The sequence below is a fragment of the Chelonoidis abingdonii genome, chromosome 3 (assembly GCF_003597395.2).
Source record: "Chelonoidis abingdonii isolate Lonesome George chromosome 3, CheloAbing_2.0, whole genome shotgun sequence".
Taxonomy (NCBI): domain Eukaryota; kingdom Metazoa; phylum Chordata; order Testudines; family Testudinidae; genus Chelonoidis; species Chelonoidis abingdonii.
The window spans coordinates 185,065,658-185,087,444 of record NC_133771.1 but is presented as its reverse complement, the minus strand read 5'-3'; the positions used below and the strand labels follow the sequence as shown (position 1 = coordinate 185,087,444).

General features: G+C 43.1%; 1 protein-coding gene across 3 annotated transcripts in view; it reads right to left on the bottom strand.

The window, feature by feature from the left end:
• Window positions 1–13,895: 13,895 nt before the first annotated feature.
• Window positions 13,896–21,787, bottom strand: part of TTC7A (tetratricopeptide repeat domain 7A) — a 304,672-nt gene continuing 296,780 nt past the window's right edge. For all 3 annotated transcript variants that reach the window (XM_032768913.2, XM_032768912.2, XM_032768915.2), the window contains one exon: window positions 13,896–18,934. In XM_032768913.2, the coding sequence (XP_032624804.2) occupies window positions 18,713–18,934 (222 nt within the window). In that variant the 3' untranslated portion in view covers window positions 13,896–18,712. The remainder of the gene's footprint in view (window positions 18,935–21,787) is intronic.

Here is a 21,787-nt window from a genome sequence, read left to right as displayed (position 1 = left end):
ATACCAGAGGCGATGCATAGCTGCACCACTCCAAGGGACGCCTAAGAGGCATTGTACTTCAGAGAGGCACAATTTCTCCCGGAGTGCACCTGTTACACAGTGCAGGGAGCAACTTGCTACAGCCTCCTTTCAGGTGTAACCCATTCCCACCTCCCACGTAGCGAACCTGGTCTGCTGGCAGGCACATGCTACGGAGCTATGGCTTAGCTTGCTCCCTGCCCCGCTCCCTGTCCACTTACTTCCTGGGCACAGTAGCCTCTAGCACCCAGAGCCATGATCAGGCTAGCTGGAACCATGTAAGGAGAGGGCTCTTTACTCCCTATCACCCCTCCCTCCCAATACCCTGTGTGGCTGTCTTAGTGCTAGTTGCTCTCTGGTGACTAGCATGACACTAATAGAGCAAGCAAATGGATTGTTGCGTGTCCTTATCCAAATGCAGTGATACTGTATAAGGATGTATGTGTCAACTACCTCCTTATTACATAGGTTCCTCACACTCCAAAGCTGCTATAACAAGGACATGCTATTTTCACAGCAGTGTTACATGTCATTTATATAGTGACCTGTACTTCAGCTAGAGCAGGGGTTCTGAAACTGGAGGCCATGATCCCTCAGCGGGTCACAAAGTTATTATGTGGGGTCACACGCTGCGCAGCTCTGAAGGCAGCGCTGCCGCCAGCAGCAGCACATAAGTAAGGACGGCAATGGAGCACCAAGTCTGCTGTGAAAAATGATATCGGCAAAGTTTCTTTGCACACCCAATATTAAACAGTAGCTATTTTTTAAAAACATTTTTCTGTTTATAACAATAATTCAATAAAATGTGTTTTAGTCTTAATTTAAGAGTGGTACGAAAAGGTAAATTCATTTTAAACAATAGGGTTATAAATTTGGTATTTAAAATAATGTTAAATACAAAAGTGTGTTTTTAATTTATGGGGGTGGAAGGGGTTGCACTCAGAGGCTTGCTTTGTGAAAGGGGTTGCCAATACAAGACATTTGAAAGTCACTGAGCTACAGCCAATAAAATAGTGGGCAGGTCTACACGTAAAACATTGCATCGGTGCAGCTGCACTAATGCAGCTGTGCTGATGTAGGGCTTTAATGAAGACACTCGATGCTGATGGGAGCACACTTTCCTGTTGGCATAGTTAATCTACCTCTGCAAGAGGTGGTAGCTGTTGCAGCTGGCAGGAAAAGTGCATCCGCCGACGTAGCGCTGGCTACACTGGCACTTAGGTTGTTATAACTACATCACTCAGAGGTGTGGATTTTTCACACCTCTGAGTGACATAATTATGTCAAAGTAATTCTGTAGTGTAGACCTGCCAGGTAGTTCTCTGATGGGTCCAGACGTAAAGTGAAGTTCAACTGCTTTTCGGCCTGTTTCATACAGAGTTTACAAAGTATATAAAGGAAATGATCAACTATGTTTTCTTTGTTTTAAAAGATATATTGAGGTATCCAATGTACACATCATGGGTCCAGTCCTGCAAATACATAAGCATGTGAGCTAGTCTACTGAGGTCAAGGAGATTACTCTTGTGAAGAGGAATTACTTTTTCAGCATTGGGCCTGGTATGTGGACATAGGATCTTTTTATTGGGAGTCGAGTATACAGTGGTAACTTATTTCTCAGAGGATTGAAGGGGCAAAACCAGACTTCCTGTGTAATATAACTGGAAGAAATATATTTATTATAACCTTGGTCTGTCAGACACAATCCAGTTGTCTGATATAGCCTCATAGACTTTAAGGTCAGAAGGGACCATTATGAGCATCTAGTCTGACCTCCTGCACAATGCAGGCCACAGAATCTCACCCGTCCACTTCTATAACAAACCCCTAACCCATGTCCTGGTTACTGAAGTTCTCAAATTATGTTTAAGACCTCAATGGTCGCAGAGAATCTCCAGTAAGTGACCTGTGCCTGATGCTGGCAGAGGAAGGCGAAAAAAACTCCAGGGCTCTGCAATCTCGCCCTGGAGGAAATTCCTTCTGACCCAAAAATGGGATCAAGGTTAAAACCTGAGCATTGTGGGCCAAGACTCAACCCAGCAGCATGCCAGGAAAAATTCCGCTGTAGTAACTCATTCAGACCCAACCATCTAACAGCCCATACAGACCCTTGGGCATACTCTACTGCGATCAATCAAGATCAATTGCCAAATTAATCTGCAAAATTAGGCTATCCCCATCCATACCATCCTCCATAAATTTATCAACGCTTAGTCTTGAAGCCAGATATGTCTTTTGCCCCCACTACTCCCCTTGGAAGGCTGTTCCAGAACTTCACTCCTCTAATGGTTAGAAACCTTCATCTAATTTCAAGTCTAAACTTCCTAGTGTCCAGTTTATATTCATTTGTCCTTGTGTCCACGTTGGTACTAAGCTTAAATAATTCCTCTCCCTCCCTGATATTAATCCTTCTGATACATTTATAAAGAGCAATCATATCCCCCCTCAGCCTTCTTTTGGTTAGGCTAAACAAGCCAAGCTCTTTGAATCTCCTTTCATAAGACAGGTTTTCCATTCCTCAGATCATCCTAGTAGCCCGTCTCTGAACCTGTTCATGGATCCTAACCCGTATGGCTGAGTAGATAGATTGACATGTGAATGATAGTCAGAGCCTTGAGTAAGGTGGATTTTGAAGTGTGTAAGGTTTCTCCATCTTTATAAACAGCATGTAGGTCAATATTAGAAAATGGGTATTGTGTACATAGGATTATATGCACACACAAAAATCTTCACTTCAACCACACGCCTGGCCAACTGAGAAACTGTCCTAGTATTATGACTTGTGCTGCTTGTTGGTCTCTACTGTGTGCACATTGCTTTGAATATAAAAATATCTTTTCTACTAGCAAACAAGCTTTGATTCAACCAAATCAGGATCATTTGTAAGGGACATGATGCCATTAAGCACATATGCCACAGATAACCGTTCCGGCCCTTTTGCTCACTGACTACTACATATATGCTCCACACTGTGATCGCTTGGAAAGCTGCACTTTAGTGCTTTATGTTCACTATGTGTGTGTGCCTGGGACTTGCACAGAATGTGTCCTTGGTTAAAGTCTGTTGCTAAGCAGTCGTTCTAGATAAGGAATACATGCAAATCTCTTCGGGCTAGAGTATGCACTTGGCACTCGCTAGAAGGGCTGTGAAAGAGCCTCACTGTGCCTGGAGTCCCTAGAAGGAATTCTGGGTGGAGGCTCCCGGCCAGGGCGTACCAGCTTGGCAGCTACATCTGCCTTGATGACAAGTGCAGTGTATTCTCTGTGCCATGACGCCAGGCCATTCGTGCTGGATAGTTTGGAAGGTCTGATCCCACCCTTACTCAGTCCCTCCCTGTTCACATGTGGATAGCACGTGCCCACAGGAGCCTAGGAGTGGGGGATTTGTGTTTCCCAGGACAGTTTCCGTCCCTCCTCACTCCCACTTTACTTGTGTGGACACATCAGCCAAGTGCTGACCTACATTATGAAGGCATCGAGAGCAACTCCATAGTTATGGTTGCCTTGAGATCTGCAGGGATTAAATCTCTTTGTAGAGCAGGTCAAAATTTTCCAAATGAATTTTTTTTTTAAATAAAAAAATGAACCTTTCTACACAAAACTTTGACTTTATTGAAATATTTTCTGCAACATGTTTCAAACTTTCGTGGACAATTTTATCAAAATGATTACTGAAAATTTTCATTTGCCTCAAATCATATTTTTCATGACATGTTTTCCATTGTGGTTTCAATACAAATTCAGATTAATAAAAAGTTGCAAATGTTTTTTGAAAAAGCTGAACCTGAGTCTGTTTCTCACCTTGTGAAATGGAAACAATTTCAAAATTGTTCACAATTTTGGTCTTTGTATTTATCACCCAGTTCTGTCTCTGCCAGTTAAATCAATGTACATCAGCCCCAGATTGCTGATACTCACTCTGAGGGCACAGAGTGAATTAGCAGGGAATTTAGAAATCTCTCTGGCTAGCCGTACACTTTACCTGTTGGAAGCTATTATAAATCACTAGCTATTGAAAATGAAGAAAAAGTGAGGCTGCTAGTCTACAGTGCCTCATTTCTGACAATAAACCCTCCAGCATTAGCTCCACGTAGCTCTGGACCCAGGCTCTAGCTATCACAGTTAAAATACCCAAGTTATTAGCATGGTCTGGCATTACACCCAAGGAAACCAATAGAGAATTACCTGGGAAAACAACCAGTTTCAGCAGAGTGAAATACTGACGTTCTCCTACCACCTACCCTACCTCTTGAGCACTGCTTCATTAATACAAGTCATCAGCCAGCCTCTAGCTCTCTCTATGCTATCTACTGTCCCTCCCCAGCGTCTGGAGGACCTGTGAGGATTCCCGGGGCTGAGACTATTCTTTAGTGGACTATAGGGAGTCAGCTAGTGCATAAAGCACCTGCTAAGCAGAACTGCAAACTTCATTTCCAAGGAAACTTTTGTGGCAAGGCTCCTTCGCTCCACCATACCCCTACTTCTAGGACTAATGGGAGGGAGAGGCAGAGAAGTTAGCTGTACAGGCTGTGGAGAAGCATAGGTTTGTATTCAAAGGGAATATGTGTAGTGGTCAGTAGGATTGGAATAAGGATGTGTCTTATGTGTGGCTATCAAAACAGGCTGTAGGGCAGTTTGGATGGTAATATTTCCTTGACTAATGAGTGAAATGCAGTCTTCTCACCTTCGCTGTAAGCTAGTTAACTTTTTGGTGGGTGATCTAGAGCTGGGCTCAAACTGCATAAGCTGGATGTAGAGCTGGATTTTGAACAGCTCGAAGTCTGAAGTTTTGGGTTCAGACCATTCCTAATTTATACTGGTGGTTCTGTTGTGTGACACTCTGCTGGTTTTGGTCTGACTGAGGCCCCAAGAGCCAGCAATTGCTGTTTCTCATGCCTGCCTAGCAGTGACATGTACAACCATGTCCAAGAAATGATTGTGCTCCCCTGGGGATAAGGAAGGAACAGCTGGCTAAAAAGAGAGGAGAAAAGTTTTTATATCCATGGAGTAGCTAACTATTATTTGGAAAAAACAGAACTTTCTATGTTTGTCTGCTAGTTCTTGGCGCTGTGGTTTAATATGAAAATGACCTTCACATACCTGGTCTTTGACTTCTTCCTGGAGAAAAATGCAATTTTCTCTCCATCGACTCTCATTTCAGAACTACAGCTTAGAAATTCTGCTGCGGGTGCCCTGGCTAGTGCTGCTGCAAATTAAGCTACTGTCTTTAGTTTCATAACATGTTAACCCCTTAAAGTTTGCTCCTGGATCCTGATGTACCTAAGTTTAAATTGATGGACCCCCTCATTATCAATAGCTGGCAGGAAGTACATTGGATGTGTAAGAGGCTATATAAAAGCTGCTTTGCTGTAAGTCCTAGGACAGTAAAAAGGTCATCTATCCAGTCTAATTGAATCTCTCTTTATATCTAGCCCTACACATACCCATCAGGAAATAGAGCAGGGGGTCTTCTCTCATTTCTTAGGTCTTGAGGCTTTGAGGTTCTGGCCCAGAAAGCAGCTTCTCATTCTCTTTCCCCACTCCCTTCAAAGCAAAAGCAGTGTAGGGGGTCTCTTCCCCACCAGCAGGTACTATTACTTCCCCATCAGCTGCCAAATACCTTTGTGCCTGTCAATAATACCAATAGTCTCCATTTGTCTCCCCACTGGAGTGCGCTTTGCCAGTTTCTCCCCCTCCACCAGCAACAATATCGTCAACCCCAAAGGCTCAAAAATCATGAGTCAGACCTGCTGAAATCAGGAGACTATCCAAAAGCCATAAGAGACTTTTAAAAAAAGGGATTATATTGTGGGGTTTTGTGGGTTCTCTCTTTTGGTTTTTTGTACTCCTCTTGCTCATCCCCATTGTGTGTAGGAAAGACATCTCTGCGTCTTCTGGGGCTCTTCACCCCTGTCTCCCAGGCTTGTGTGTCTGGAGCAGGTCCCTTCTCTCCCTTCCAGGCTGGAGGAGGGGGAGCTTCAGAGGCTCTTCATCCCCTCCACTATCCCTTTCCAGGCCAGGTGCTTCAAGAGAGGGCGGGAGCAAGGTTGGGAGCTGCCCCCTCACTCCAGGAACAAGGTGGGAAGATGGAGTGGAGCCACACCGAGCTGCCAGGCTTTTTCTGCTCCCTCGTCCCCCATCCTCTCCTGTGAGAATGATGCTGGCTCCCAAAGAAAACAAAGGGGGAGGGGAGGAGAGCTCTGCCTGCTTCCTGCAGCAGTTCTGACTGGCTGCTCGTCCCCAGGAGGCTGGTAAGTAGAGAAAGTAGCCAGTGAGATGGAGTTTTCCCCCAGGCAGGGCTGAAATTCACAAGGGTGCTGGAGTCACATCATCAGACCGGCTGCAGCATCGGACAAAATCCCATGATTCGCAAAGAAATTGCGAGAGCTGGTAACAGTGCAGCAGCAGCACTGCATAGGCGTATCAATCACACATATCATGCCCAGTCTGAGGCACCCCAGGGCCCTCACCAACTTCTCCACTTAACTCAGTCTTCCAGGGAGTTGGGCATCCTCTCTGAACTCTGAACTGAGCTTGGGCTACATTGTCTGTGCCAATTAGGTCAGTCACTCACCTTCATCTCTTCCTAATAAAATGAAGTTCCAATTTCCAACCTTGACCTGTTGCATACTTAGTGTCCACTTATAATCAGTTTAGCCTTCTCCTGTGCAAGTGTTTTCAATTACTGGCCATAAGTCAAGAGTCATTTTCTAGCTCTCCTGGCCAGTATGCCTGAAGTCATCCCTAGATTCTGTCATCTGGTTTGATCATGCTTGTTTTTTTTCAGTATGCCAGAAGTATATTTTTTCATTAATTTTGGCAGTCTGAAATCAAATCAGTTCTGCAGTTTATGAATATTGTGACAGGATTAGTTGTATTTAACGGCTCTATTTTTGGAATCTAAAAATATAGAATGCAAAGCTTATAAGCAACAATACTGTATAGGGGTGAGATATAATCTATATTTAACACTTTCATAGCCTTTTCATGTTCTTACTGACTACAGCTAACTGGGCGAAATGGCCTGTCCAAGGTCACAGTGGACTTCCCAGCTGGTAGTCAGGAGTTCCAGATTCTTAGTCCTGAGTTGCAAGCCCTTATTCCACAGCTCTCACAGTATAAGAGTATTTAGAACGTGCAGGCACAGACCATTATCAGTGTCCTTGTCAGTCACCCTAATTAAACAGAAAATACCAATTGATTTATGAGTGGAATTTTTCAAATGTTGGGTCCAATATTACACCCATTGAAGTCAATTGGATTTTTGCCGTTGACTTCATTGGGAGCAGACTTGGGCCCATTAGCTGCATATTTCACTGCTTGTATTCTTTATGGCTAATTTGTGAAGGGGATTTCCAACAATTTTGTGTTCTTCCTTCCTTGCTTAATATTGCCATTGTAATCATTGTAGCATCTTGAAAATCTAAATACAGAAGCAACTGGACTGGACTCAGCAAGCTTGGCTAATACTGTCTTCTGTGTCCTGCCAGGAAAATTTCCTGGTAATGAAATGAGAAATGGTAAAGGTAATTTCCACTAAATACGCCTCTAATTAATTTTCCTATCCCTCCATCAGACGTTGTGCTGTAAATAGCCTAAGACAGCAGCTGCCACCTCCCATGTTAACTGAGAAGAATCTGTGACACCATTGTCTCTAGTTTCTTATCACTCAGAGGGAGGCTAGAGAAGTATCTGTTGTACTTACTAGTCCATCAAATATGAATGAAGCAGATAGAGTGACTGTTTACATAAAGATATCTATGTTGATTACATTGAAAACACACACAGTGGAGTGTTTCAACCTTGTGAATGGAAAACACTGGAAAGAAATTGCTTAGAAATTAGTTTTCAGTGGTGTGCAGTTTGCAGCTGTCAGGTGATGAATTCTGCCTTTCAGAGTGAAAATTCTTATGCTTGTTTTTATCTTATCCAACCACATCTATGGTACTGAGGATAGGGTGCATGCCCCCTTTTACATTTCCAATTTCACCCTAACACTCAAGCCTCTAATATGGTGTGTTAGCATTTAACAACAGGCACATTGAAAAGCCTGGTCCATCTGGAGAATGACAGTAATTCTTGTTGTTTACTGCTTAATGGCTTCCTCTCCCCCTGGACTTTGTGCTAGTGAGTATTGTAACGAACAAGTTCTAGAAGAATATTATAGCCTCACTTAATCTATTAGGACACTTTGCAAAGACATTTATTTTGCAATGCCCTGAATTATACAAACAGGCAAACTAAAAATACATGCCCAATAATTGCACAAAAAGAGTCTGCTGCAGCAAACTAATTAGCTGAATGAATTACACTGTAGAAAAATCACTTAACCTGTGTAAGTTTCCTGCTACAGTATTTATTAATGCTGTTGCTTTGTTTTGAAGCAATTGCAGTGTGTTTGCCAAAAAATACACTCCAGATCTGAGAAATGCCATCAAGCTTCCCTTTGAACATATTAATTCTATAGATAGCAAGAAAGGAACTCCTCATGATCGTGTCACACACACAAATGCAAAGGGGTAAATATGTGTCTTGTTTGACAAGGCTTGAAAAATTAGCACCAAATGCTGGGCAAAATGCCCATTGATGAGGAAGGGCTTGCTGGCTTTGTGGGGGTGAATATGGAACGCATGCACCACAACGGACTCAATAAGCTTTGGCACGGTTTCTCTGGGGGGCTCAATGGTAATGGAATAGGACTGGTAAAACATTTTCTGTCAAAATGTTATTTAATGGAAATTGAGTTTTCAGCAAAATATTTTTTTAAAAGGGCTCTCTATTTTTGGTAGAAAATTTCAATTTTTCATCAAAAACTTGAATGCGTAAAATTAGCCAAAAACTGAAATATTTTGTCTGAAAACCAAAATATTTTAATTCTGAAATGCTGCCACAATGCCTAATGTGAGTTGTAGTTGCATTCAAATTACTACTCCCATGAGGCACTACAGCAGTATTTCAGAATTGAAATACTTTTCCAGCCAAAATAGTTCACATATTTTGGACAAACTATTTCAGATTTTGATTTTTTTCACAGAAAACTCAACTTCCCGTGGAAAACACTCCCATTTTCCAGCCAGCTCTAGGATGGAACATTGCTGGCTTTGAACCACCCTCAGAAACATCTCCCATGCTGCTCGTGCAGTCTTAGGCTTGCACAAGCGGCCACGCTCTATGCTTAACCTCTATATTGTTTTTGGCCTGTGGATACTTACAGTCATGTTTACCTTCTTTCCTTGCTTTTAAGATTGCTGAAGAGAGAGCTGCTGTAGGGATGTGTAGCAGGATTATAAACTGTGAACATCTGTCTCTGCTACAGTTAGACTATTCTGGGCCTAGAAGACAGGAAAAATGATAGTGTAAAATATTTGAGTGGTATAGTCTCTGTGATCTATATCACAGAAAGGAGACAATTTTGTTGGTCTTGACATGCTTGTTTTCATAATAGTTGTCTAGACATTTCTTAAGGTGCTTAAATAATTGCCATCTATTGAAGATACAACGCTTGAAATAGTTAACATAATAGCAACATGAAAACCGATTTTGTATAGCAGTTCCAATAATTGATTCTCCATAAGAAAAGGAAAACCAACCCCTGTAAGGGAGACGAAAGATGATCCAGTTGCTAGGGTGCTAGCCAGAGACCTGTGTTTAAGTCCTTACTCTGCCATGGACAACCTGTGTGAGCTTGAGCTGGCCACTGAATTTTTCTGTGCCTCTGTTCTTCCATCTATAAAAGGGAGATGCCAGTTCTCCATGACTCTCACAAGAGTTGCAAGGATAAATACATTAATGTAAAACACATTACATAAAATACAGTAATAGATGTGTGATAAATACATTGTATTATGAAGTTGCAAAAAAATCTAATATCATTCTGTGGTGTATTAACAGGAATGCCATATGTGAGACATTGGTGGTAATTGTTCTGTTCTACTCTGCCCTGGTGAGGCCTCAGCTGGGGCACTTGTCCAGTTTTGGGTACCACAGTTTCAGAAAGAAGTAGACAAATTGGACACAGTCCAGAGGAGAGCAATAAAAATGATAAAAGGTTTAGAAAACTGGGCATGTTTTGTCTTGAAAAAAGACTGAGGAGGAAGCCTTACAACAGTCTTCAGATAAGGTTAGGGCTGCCCACTGAAGGCAGGAGAAGATGTAATCAGTTTACAATGGTGCAAGGGAGATTTACATTAGATAGTAGGAAAAACTTTCTAACTATGAGGATAGCTAAGTTCTGGACTAGGCGTCCAAGGGCGGTTGTGGAATCCCCAGCATTGGAGGTTTTTAAGAACAAGTTAGACAAAACACCTGCCTCAGCGGGGACTGATGGCCCATGACTTTTCCAGACCTACGTTTCTATGATTCTATTATTCAAATGATTGTGACCATGCTCAGTTACTAGCGTAATAGGCACTATTTAAGTGACATAGATAGGGAGTGTAATTCCAAAAATTAGATAAGAAAAATCAAAAATAGTGCCGTCAACAGCACAAAAGTTAGCAAGTATAGTAAATTCCAGTTATCCAGAATCCCTTTATCTGAAAATCCTAGTTATCCAAATCCACAGCGTGTCTCTGTGTAGCCCTGTGTTAGTTAATCACAAGCTAATAAGTTCTCAATTAGCCTCTTAGTGCCTGTTAGTGCTAATCAACAGCTTTGTGTTTGTATAGCAGTTCAGAGCAGTTACCCGCAGTTACGGAGACCTAATCCTGTTTCAGCAGCGTGGCAGGACAAGCTCTTTAGTAAAGTGCAAAGTATTAAGCAAACATCAGCCTTCCTCGCTTCAGTCCCCATACTTCTATATCAGTGAAACTGCGGCTCAAAAAAGCACGTCTGTTTATTCAAATGCCTGGCTATCCAAAAGTTTTGGATGTCTCCCAGCTTCCCAAGCTATAAGGACAAACAGGCGAGTACTCTAGATCAGTGGTTCCCAAACTGGGGTTCAAGAAATGTTACAGAGGGTTCTAGGGAAAAAAATCCCTAATGGCGGCCAGAGCTGTCCCTAGGGACCCTGGGCAGGACAGGGCCAGCAGCCCAGAGCCCCTGGACTTCCAAGAGCTAAGCAGATCAAAGCAAGCATAGCTATCACACTGAGGAGATTTCAACTTCAAGACTCCTTCTAAGAAATGGAAAGGGAGGTAGATATTTTTTGCTGTTGTTAAAGTTGAATAGGCAGCTAGCGTTGTTTTTAAAATTATTATGAAGAAGGAGTTTAAGCTTTGCTATAAGGTGCGTTGTTTGCCTGGACTGCTCAAGACCTGAATGTTGTGTAGGAGGAACGATCTGAGCTGGCTTCTTAAATACCTTCCTGCTGTTTCACATCTGATACTTCTTGATTAAAACATAGGAGCCTTGTCCTATAACAGGCTTAGTCAAATTGATACAAGCTACGAAAGTGAGATCTTGGAAGAGTGTTGCCGTTTTCATAATGTAATAAAAATACTGTAATGATAAATAATAATGAATAATAGTGTATAATAAGCATGTCATAAAAACAAATTCTATATTGCCAAGATCACTGCTTTTTTTATTTTATACTCAGGTACAGGAGAAAAATCCCTGGAAATATTGTTAGGAGAGGGTTTGCAAGACTGGACATTTTAGTGAAAGGGGTTCACAAGTTGTTACAGTTTGGAAACTACTGCTCTAGATATACCTTTTTGTGTGTGTATATAAACGTTCTGATGGACTGGTAAATGGAAGCACTATTCAAGTGTCCTGTGGTAAGCACTCAAAAGCCAGTGATTTAGGAGTCTTTGAAAAAGTTAAGCAACCATGGTAACCTGACCTTTGCCTTTTGTTCTCTTGGAATTTGGAAGAAGAAATAATGCAGTGAGATAGGAATGCAGCGTCATGGGATGGGACGATCATCTGAAAAGCTGTGAACTCAGTTATTGGGCCACTGAAGTTTATGTACCTCTTGCAGGAATGGAAGGCTATGTCTACACTAGCAAGTTTACAGTGACACAGCTGCATCGATGCAGCTGCGCTGCTGTAAAATCTCTCATGTAGCCGTTCGATGCCAACAGGAGAGAACTCTCCTGTCAACATAATTAAGCAACCCCCAATGAGTGGCTGTAGCTCTATGTTGGTGGGAGAAGCTCTCCTGCCATCATAGTGCGGTGCACACTAACACTTATGCCAGCAAAACTTATCTCACTCAAAATGGGACCCTGATAGAAGTTTGCCAAGGAGCTGGTTTTCATTCACTGTTACTCTCATATAGATGATTACTTGTCTGTATCTCTCTTAGGCTAAGAAGGTCAGTTGTGGGACTGGACTTTGCTATTATAAGAAACTGCCAATAAAGGAAAGGACTTTCTCCTATACTTGCTGTGATTGGGGTGGTGCTCCTTTGAGACCCTGGACTTCTAACTCCCACCACCATTCTTTATACAGAAGGGGATTACAGGACAAAATCATGGGTTTATTACATTTGCTGAATCCAATAGGTCTTGCTCCTCTGTCATCAGCAGCATCATTGAAGTGGGGCCATAACAGAATTTGTAAATGATGTCTTCAATCAAACAAAACTGGATTTTACTCACCTCGATTATGGATGGTAGATTGTAGGGCACTTCTCAATGAAATAATCCATTGTTAAATCCTCTCTAGTGACTTTTATTTTACTATACAATGGTTAGCAAAGCATCTAAGCACATGCTTAACTTTAAGCATTAGATCAGGGTCTTAGAAATCTGCTGGGACCAAGAGCTCAGTGGGCTTCATAGACGCTCAACAAAACAGTCATTTTGATTGCTTTGTAAATGGACAGGCACATCTGTCTGGAGGATTCAATTTTAATGATGAATAAAGAAGGCATAAAATGTTTATTTAAAAAACAAAGACTTTGTGTGCTTTTTTTTCTAAATCAGAAATTCAGGTATCACCTATCCTGGAAGATGCTGTGAAGAAGCAGAGAAATAGTAGGAGTAGGATATCACAAGTCCTAACAAAATGAAAACTCATTGATGTGAGAATTTGAATTAAGGGCTGAGAAAACTCCCAATACACTTACGTCATCCAAAAAGTCATCCACCAAAAATGGGAAGACTTGACATTCCTGATATATGTAGGGGCAAAAGCAAACCGCTGTGTGTGTGGGAGGGAGGGAGACGGGAATAACCATCACCCTTCTCCTTTATAGATCACAAGCAGAAAAGGGGCCACAAACCCATTTCCCCCTCCTTTGCAAATCACTTTTAAGGGCAGACTTTACATGTACCTGCTGCGCTGCCATATGTAGCTCCCACAGCTCAGCAGCCACAGAGCTTCATTCTGGTTGAGCTCTACTCTGTACACAGGAGGAGCCTCTGCTGGATGCCTCTCACAGCTGAACAGAAGGGCAGCTTTTTACAAAATACCTTGTTAACCTTATGGGGTGAGTTCAATATGTAAATGTCAGTCCTGTGGAAGCTGAATGAAGATCTATTTAACTCGACAGAACTTGAGGTGTGACTGTGCATACCCAAAAGCCGATTAACCACATTATTGACCAAATCCACAACAGTGACTCCTAAGGAAGTGTTTACATGTTAATATTTCCCCTATTTGTATTGACAGCAGCACAAGAAAAGCATGATGCCCATTTAAATAGCAATAAAGCCAAACAGCTGAGGACACATTATTCCTTCCCCACCTCCCTGCTCCCCTGCTCAGTTCCTTTATGGAAGCAATTGTCCCTGTTCTGCCTGTAGACATACAACAGCTTTTCCCATGAACTGCTATGTACATTCTAAAATGCCTTTTACAATCGGTAACTCATTTGGCACATGAGGTGCCAGTTAATATAAAAATATTGGTTTCATAGTTCTTGAAATATTTGTGGCATGAATATGTTAAAAACATTTGAAGCAGCAGGAAATGACTGTGTACAAGGAGTTCTTTTTCCACAGGGTCTATTTATTCATCCGGTGAAAGCATCTTGTAATGTAACATTCTTTTTCATATTGAATGAAAAAAATTCCAAGACCCCTACATTAACAGAACATTCAGGTTTACAGCGAAGCACTCAAAAGTTAGGAAGTGCCAAAGTTAAGGTTGAATGTACAACCTTAACTTTGTCTTCTTTTGTGTGCAAATTACAAGCCAGTCTTGATTTGCATCATCACATACGAATTTGCAAATTAACGCAATGTATCAGAGGGTCTTTCCAATAACTTTAGATACAATATAGCACATGCCTCTTTGCTATGGGAATATTTTGGTGGCGAAAGCAGTAGGTACGTGAGAAAGAAAATCTGGATTTCTAGGCACCTAAAATGCTTGGCACCTGGCTAATTGGAACCATTTGAAGGATGAGGCAATTCACTAAGTAGCTCGGTTAGCTTTGCAGTTTGCAGGCTGTGCAGAGCACGGTGCCTTAGGGGAGCACTCAATAAACCCCTCGGCTACACATGCTCAGTGCATGACTGTCAAATGCTCAGTCCAGTCAACAGCAATGATTTCTGGAGCGAGGCTGCTCTGTGAGGACTGTTTCCAGACACCATTGCAACTATCAAACCTCAGTTGGTTTGGCTGCAAAATGGTCACAAGAATGTTTATCATGGGAAAATGTTATTTTATCACCTAGGTCCCATCACTAAAAACAATGACCAAATTGTTTCTTTGCCAGGACTCTCCGATAATAGGGCTTTATAAAGGAAATCACCTGAACCACAGCAGTCACTGCTGTTCCCATTCTAATACCCAGTTAGAGGATTTTCAAGTAAATACCCCATAGGACTGTTCTCTGTTTGGATTTATTAGTTATTATCAAGAAAAGACAAATAATGCTTCTGAAATATTGCAATAATCAGTGTTATGAGTTGCTGTTACCAACAGAAACAGAATGGAATTCTTGTACCATGCAGGGTCCAGATGCCCTGCTGATGGAGCTCTCTGTATTCTCTGTTCAAATGAGGACACCAGGAGGTGGATCCTCAGCTGGTGTAAAGTGTCATAGTGCCAAGAGCTTCAGTGGAGCTATGACAATCCACGCCAGCTATGGCTGAGGCTCTGGGACTCTCTGCACAGAAAAGCTCAGAGATGAAAGTCTGGTTTAATGAAATAAAGCTTTCCAATATTTTTTTACAGTATGAAAAGAATCTAACTGCCAGCTAAGGGAAATATAAATTTATTTTACTGCTGAACACATACACAGAGAAAAGGGTCTAAACATTTTCCTTCCTGTTGGACACACCCAGGTTACTCAAGGTAAAATAAAGTTGAAGTGGCAGGACTGGGGCTTGGCTATAAATTAATTCCTATGGAATCCATACCTCTCAAAACCCAAGCTAGAGGAGTTATGGGTGCTTAGTATCTTCCCTAAAGTGCTCAGCACGTCTCAGGTTTGGGCCTAAATTCATTACATGCACAGTTCTAGTTCATGGATTAGGCAATATTCATGAACTAGAACTACTACTGCACTGATGCAGGGGGGTTTTATGCATGTAATTCCCATCGACATTTGGAATATCTCATGTTCACTTACTACACAACAACTGGAGCAGAGACCTTTTGGTATAATTGTTGCTGGCAGTTAACCTGCATTAACATATGCAGCATATTTCCTAGTAGTAGATTGAGATTATTGGACTAGATTACATATACAGGGCATTTCATAAGTTTCATATACCTTGAGGAGCCAGAACGCTGTGAGACCTCTAATATTCCCAAACATGAAGCTCTAGCTCACCAAAGGCAATCATTTTTTTTGAACAACTATGGGTACGTCCAAACTACCCACCATATCGGCAGGTAGCGATCGATTTTTCAGGGATCGATATATCGCGTCTCATCTAGACGTGATATATCGATCCCCGAATGCACTCCCGTCGATTCCGGAACGCCACCGGAGCAAGCGGCGGTAGTGAAGTCGACACGGGGAGCCGCGGACGTCAATCCCGCGCGGTGAGGACGAGAGGTAAGTCGGAATAAGATACTTCGATATATACTGAAGTTGCGTATCTTACATCGACCTTCCTCTCCCCCCCAGTGTATGACAGGCCGATAATACAAGCAAGTAATGCAGACAGTGGTGGGGATGGGTAAAAGTATGGAAATCTGTGCTACTTATTTGATAGTAGGGAAGCCCCCCATCTTCTCACCAGTTCAATAACAGGATGAGAGGCATATGCCACTTCTTAGAGCAGTCGTGCTGGAATTACAAGGGTCAGAGAGACATTAGTATCTGCTTTAAATGATTCCCCTTATATCTGAATTACTGAAGCAGTGCTTCATAGACTGAAATAGAACAAGAAAATGTGGATGGTGGAGCACACCAATTCCTTTTTCTGGCCTATACAAAGGGCTTGTTCCCACTGAGGTGAATGGGAATTGGGCCAAATCCTCAGCTGGTGGAAGTCAGCATAGCTCTGTGGAAGTCAGTGAACCTGTGTTTATTTACTGCAGCTGAGGATCTGGACCTAGGTATATGAGGGCAGAATTGGGTTCAAAGTAACTAGATAACACCTGACTAATGGAACAACAACCTTTACCCCCAGCGAACCTGTTGAGCCGGTTGGCTTTATTTATAGCTTCCTGTAGGAAAACAGGTTCAACTCCATCTGCTCCTGCAACTCATTTCATTCTATTGTTTTAAAGCCTTCACACTCCACTTCCTGCGCTGATGGTATCACTGCAAACATGCAAGGTTGCTGGGAAATGCAGCATACCCCTGCAAGCCAGTCTCTGGCCTGACAAGTCTCATTTAAGTCACTCATATCTCGTATGACCATACAATGACTTCTCAAGCTGGAGACTTTTTCCATGGACATACTGGTTTCACTGCATATGCTTAGGTGAATGGACAATGATCTGGATTGTCACACGAACATGATAAAATCAGTTTAAGAGTTCAGTAAAATGCTGATAAAGAAAATCACTGAACTCTAACTCCTCTTCGGCACTGAAGCCTTGAGGAATACCCTAGAAGGAAAAAGAGCCTGGAGGGGGAGGAGAAGCACAGTCCTCTTCCACATCAGCAGCTCCTGTATTTACTGTAAACGGGACACACCAGAATTAACAATTCAAGTAGTCTTTAAATTTCTGAATCATTGAAACAATTCAGTCAGCAAGTTAACTGAAGAATCTTGAGGGTCTTTACAAATAAACCCTCTATATTCATATAGCATGAAGATATTATTTCTAGAGTAAACTAGTCAACTACATGGTGGAGCTATAGTATAAAGAATACTTCAGTCCAAAACCATTTAAAAATAGTTGGAAATAATGGACCAGATTATCAGCTATGAACAGCCAAAGCGCACATGATACAAGACAGGGTGTGTGTTTGTGTGTAAAGGTGACCGAAAGCTCACCTTTTCACTCCCTGCGCGTTTCCTTGTGCCATGTTAGAGCAGACTCAGGACTGCACTAACTTGCTGCAATGGCCTTACAGGGCTGAAAACATAGCCAAAGAGCTGTTTAGCATAGGGGTATGCCAGCCACACCCACTTTCCTTACTATACCAGCAGATGGGAGGATGGTGCTACACCACCAGAAGATCACTCTGATATTGTCTGGCCAGGCAAGACAGCTTCAGGGCCAAATTACAGTGGTGATGAGGCACAAAGTGGTCTTAATATACAGAAGGATCTGGCCCAGTATTTCTGGTGCCGATTTCCTTTGAAGCCATGGCTGATCAAAAAACTACAGTGAAAATAAAGGTAATGTATATATACACTTACTGCTTCCAACAATTAAACACATTTATCATCTATGCAGTCACTAGGTTTTATAGATGAGCAGGAAAAAGCTCTGTCAAGAACAATAGCAAAAGTAAAGCACAGGGTACACATACAATACATTGCCTGAAATCAGCAATATACTTGCTGTAAAAGCGGCTGGAGTTTGTAATTACTAAGAATGATGCTCAGACAGTTTACACTAGCTGGCCCGATGAAGTGCCTTGCAATAAATATTTAATTTGAAAGAAAATAATATTTTTAATACTAGTCAAAATTGAATGGATCAGGCCTTTGACTTTTCCACTTCTGTGGTTCACGCCACCACAGCAGCCCATAGAAAAGTGTCTTTTAAATTAGATCAGTCCAGTCAAAATCTACTGTGAGTATTGACTGTGTTTGCAATATGGCACTGCAGGGTGAAGATAGGTATTAGCAGGTTTTTTAAAAGAGTTTTGTAAAAAGTGTATTAAGAGCTACAGCTATTATTCTGTCATCATTCTTCACCTACTAATGTGTCTGTGTGCACACATATATATACATATATATGGCCAAATTTGGCTCTGCTGTAAGTTGGGCAACTTCACTTACTTTAACAGAGTTGCATACGCTTACACTAGGTTTGAATTTAGCTCATGGTTGTTTTTAAATTAAGTCTTTCTCAAGAAAAGTTGAAAGGTGCATGAAATTTGTTTTCAGCACAAGTGCTTCTTACAGCTACTCTTTAGCAGCATCTACACTACTGTCAGTTTAGTCATCTAGGGCCCAAGCCATCTCCTGCTGAAATCAACAGGAGTCTTTCCACTGACTTCAACAGGAGTCAGATCAGACATCTATGAAGCCGGAAGAAATTGTCCTCTCTATGTCACTTGTTCTAAGGTTGGGTTTTTCCTCAGCTAAACACATAGATCAGAGTCCAATCCCGGAATTACAAATTACAGTTGTATTTTGCTGTCTAACCCAGAGTTTCTGCTGTGTAAATTTCTTAGCATCCACCCACTGGAGGGCTGTGCTTGGCTGAAAGGAAGAGCTTTATAGTTCTCTCGGTATGACAGTGAAAGGGACAACAGGACTACTGGATTCGAGGTCCAGAGCTGTTAGGAAGCATTCCACAGCAGCTTCATTTTTTCCTTGAGCTTGCAATACTTCTCCTAGGCTGTTCCAGGCTTGGTGATTGGTGTTCTGTATCTGGACTGCATCTCTCAGAACCTTCTGAGCCAGGCTTCTCCGCCCGAGCCTGCTTAGTATGGGCCCCTGCAAATAAGCAGCAATCTTGTATTAGTGCCTAGCAGTATTAACACTGTCAATTCATAGTGTGCTCCACAATGGTACAATACATGGTCTGCCCAAGGCGCTAACACTCTAAGCAGACAGGAACGACACATCAGCCTGTGAGAGGAGAGAGGATCTTCAGCACAAAATGATTCTTGAAGAAGAGGAGTTGCCCACTACTAAGTTACACACTGATTTGACTGTGGATGGATTTAACAGAGGTTGTAAAGCCTTTAATCCTACAGGAAAATATTTGGGAGACCAATTACCCAGAGAGCACGGGCTAAATTAACACTTGTATGTTTAGTAATGCAGACATGCAGCTGCCTCCCAAGCACCCCTTCATGACTCGGGGAGGTACTGGAGCATCTTGCCTCAGTTTCCCTTCTTCAGGGCTCCTCAGAAACTCCACACACGGCTTCTTTCTCTCTGTTCAAACACCCCTCCTTAGTAGGGTTGCCAACTTTCTAGTTGCATAAAACCTAACACCCTAGTCCTGCCCCTTCCCTGAGGCCCCACCCCTATCCGACCCCGCTCACTACATTACCCCTCCCTTGGTGGCTCGCTCTCCCCCACCCTTTCACTGGACTGAGGCAGGGGATTGGGGTGCAGGAGGGGGTGAGGGCTCTAACTGGGGGTGTGTGGGCTCTAGGGTGGGGCCAGAAATGAAGAGTTCAGTGTGCGGGATGGCGCTCCAGGATGGGGCAGGGAGTTGCGGCACGGGGGTGTGTGAGGGCTCTAACTAGGGTGTGTGGGCTCTGGGGTGGGGCCAGAGAGGAAGGGTTGGGGTGCAGGAGGAGGCTCCAGGCTGGGGGGTGGGGCTGAGGGATTTGGAGTGCGGGAGGTGGCTGCAGGTTGAGGCAGGGGATTAGGGTCGGTGTGAGGGTGAGAGCTCTGGGCTGGGCGTGTTGGCTCTGGGGTGGGGCTGGGGATTAAGGGTTGGGGTGCAGGAGGGGGCTCCAGGCTGAGGGGTGGGGCCAAGGGATTTGGAGTGCAGGATGGGGCTGTAAGTTGAGGCAAGAGGTTGGGGTGCAGGAAGGGGTGAGGACTCGGGGTGGGGCCAGGGATGAGGGATTTGGGTTCAGGAGGTGGCTCTGGGCTTGGGGAGGGCTCAGGGCTGTGGCAGGGGGTTGGGGCTCGGGGTTGAGGTGTTGGGGTTGGGGCTTACCTCGGCTGGCTCTCGGTCAGTGGCACAGTAGGGGGTGGGTGGGCTAAGGCAGGCTGCCTGTTTGTCTTGGCACCATGCTGTGTGCACCCTGGAAGCAGCCAGCAGGCCCGGGTCCTAGGTCGGGGGGCCAGGATGTTCCACGCACTGCTCTTGCCCACAGGCACTTCCCCCCAAGCTCCCATTGGCCGGGAACCAGCAAATGGGAGTGCACAGCCAGTGCTCAGGGTGGGGGCAGTGCGTGGAACCCTGTTGCTCCCCCGCCTAGGAGCCAGACCTGCTGACCGCTTCTGGGGCGGTGCTGACCGGAGCTGCCAGGGTCCCTTTTCTACTGGTGTTCTGGCCGAAAACCAGACACTGGTCATCTTACTCCTTAAGGTCTGGGTTTCTTAACATCAAAGTTCAGAGCAAAACTGAAAGTCCCAAATAAAATCGACACAGTTCAACTGTATTCCCTGCTTTTAGTAGGCCACTCCCAGTCTTGTGTGGCTAGAGAATTCTTTACTTCTCCCCTGGAGTCTGCACTTGGCAGCTCTTCCCAGACGTCTGTCCTGCCTGGCACTCCCAACGCTTCCTAGGTGGAGATCTGTTCAGGCCCAAACTCTTCTCCTGATCAAGGGTCTCTTGCAGGGTATCCTGCTCACTGCAGCTCTTCTGCAGTCTCTGCCACAGCTTCCTCCTCTTGTTTCCTGTTTCCTCTGGCTCTTTATAGAGCCCAGTTGCCTTTTATTAGGCCCCGTGGTGAGGCTGTTAATGAGGGCCAGCTGGGCTGGACCAGTACCCTCTTAAAGGGCCCAGTCCGAGCTGTGACAATCAAAAATTTGGAAGAGCCTCACTCTCAAGATCAGGTTTGCAGAGCATTTGCGTTCATATTTCAATATTCTCCATCATTTGTTAAAAATGTGCTGTCTCTGTCATTAATTCAATCAGTTTGTAAGGATATTCGTATTTGAACAGGTAAGTGGTGTCAAGCCGAGTGATAGAATTCAGTGTTAAAATGGAGTGAATAATCACACAAAATGTGTTGCGGTATTCGCCCACTGTGAACACAATGTTCCTCACTATGGAAATCATCTTGCAGGAAAGTCCTTCATTTCAAATACCCTTATAAAGATACATAGAAAGAGTGAGGTGTCAGTATGTTAGATGATTACTTGACTTCAGTTGTTTCCTACGCTTGTTGTGTGTAGCTGCAGTCATAAATTTAACTAGAAGCTTTAATAACCTTTAATTGGCCTAGCTGTGTCTAGCTAATATAAAAATATGTGCAATATTTTAAAATCCTTGTGGTCACAGCCTAAAACATTTGTTTGATGAATGACGGGTATTCTTCTGCAAGTAGCAAATATTTGTCTTTGTCTTCTTGTGTTTACTTTATATAGGTAGCCAGTAGGTGCACAATCGATCACTATGACTAAGTCCTGTATAGCAGCGGCAACCCGTTACCAATAACTACAGAAAAATATTACCATACAAGAGAAAGGAGTAAAGATGCCACATGCTTTTAAGCAAACAAAGGAATCCTCAACAAAGGTTTCCTTGGTCAAAAGAAGAGCACACATTATTTTGACCTGAAAATTCATTCATAACTATTTCATATAAAACCTGAACTTTCAAAGCCCAAAAGCACTTACTCTCTCTAGCGCTTTCCCCCTCTGTATTTACAAAAT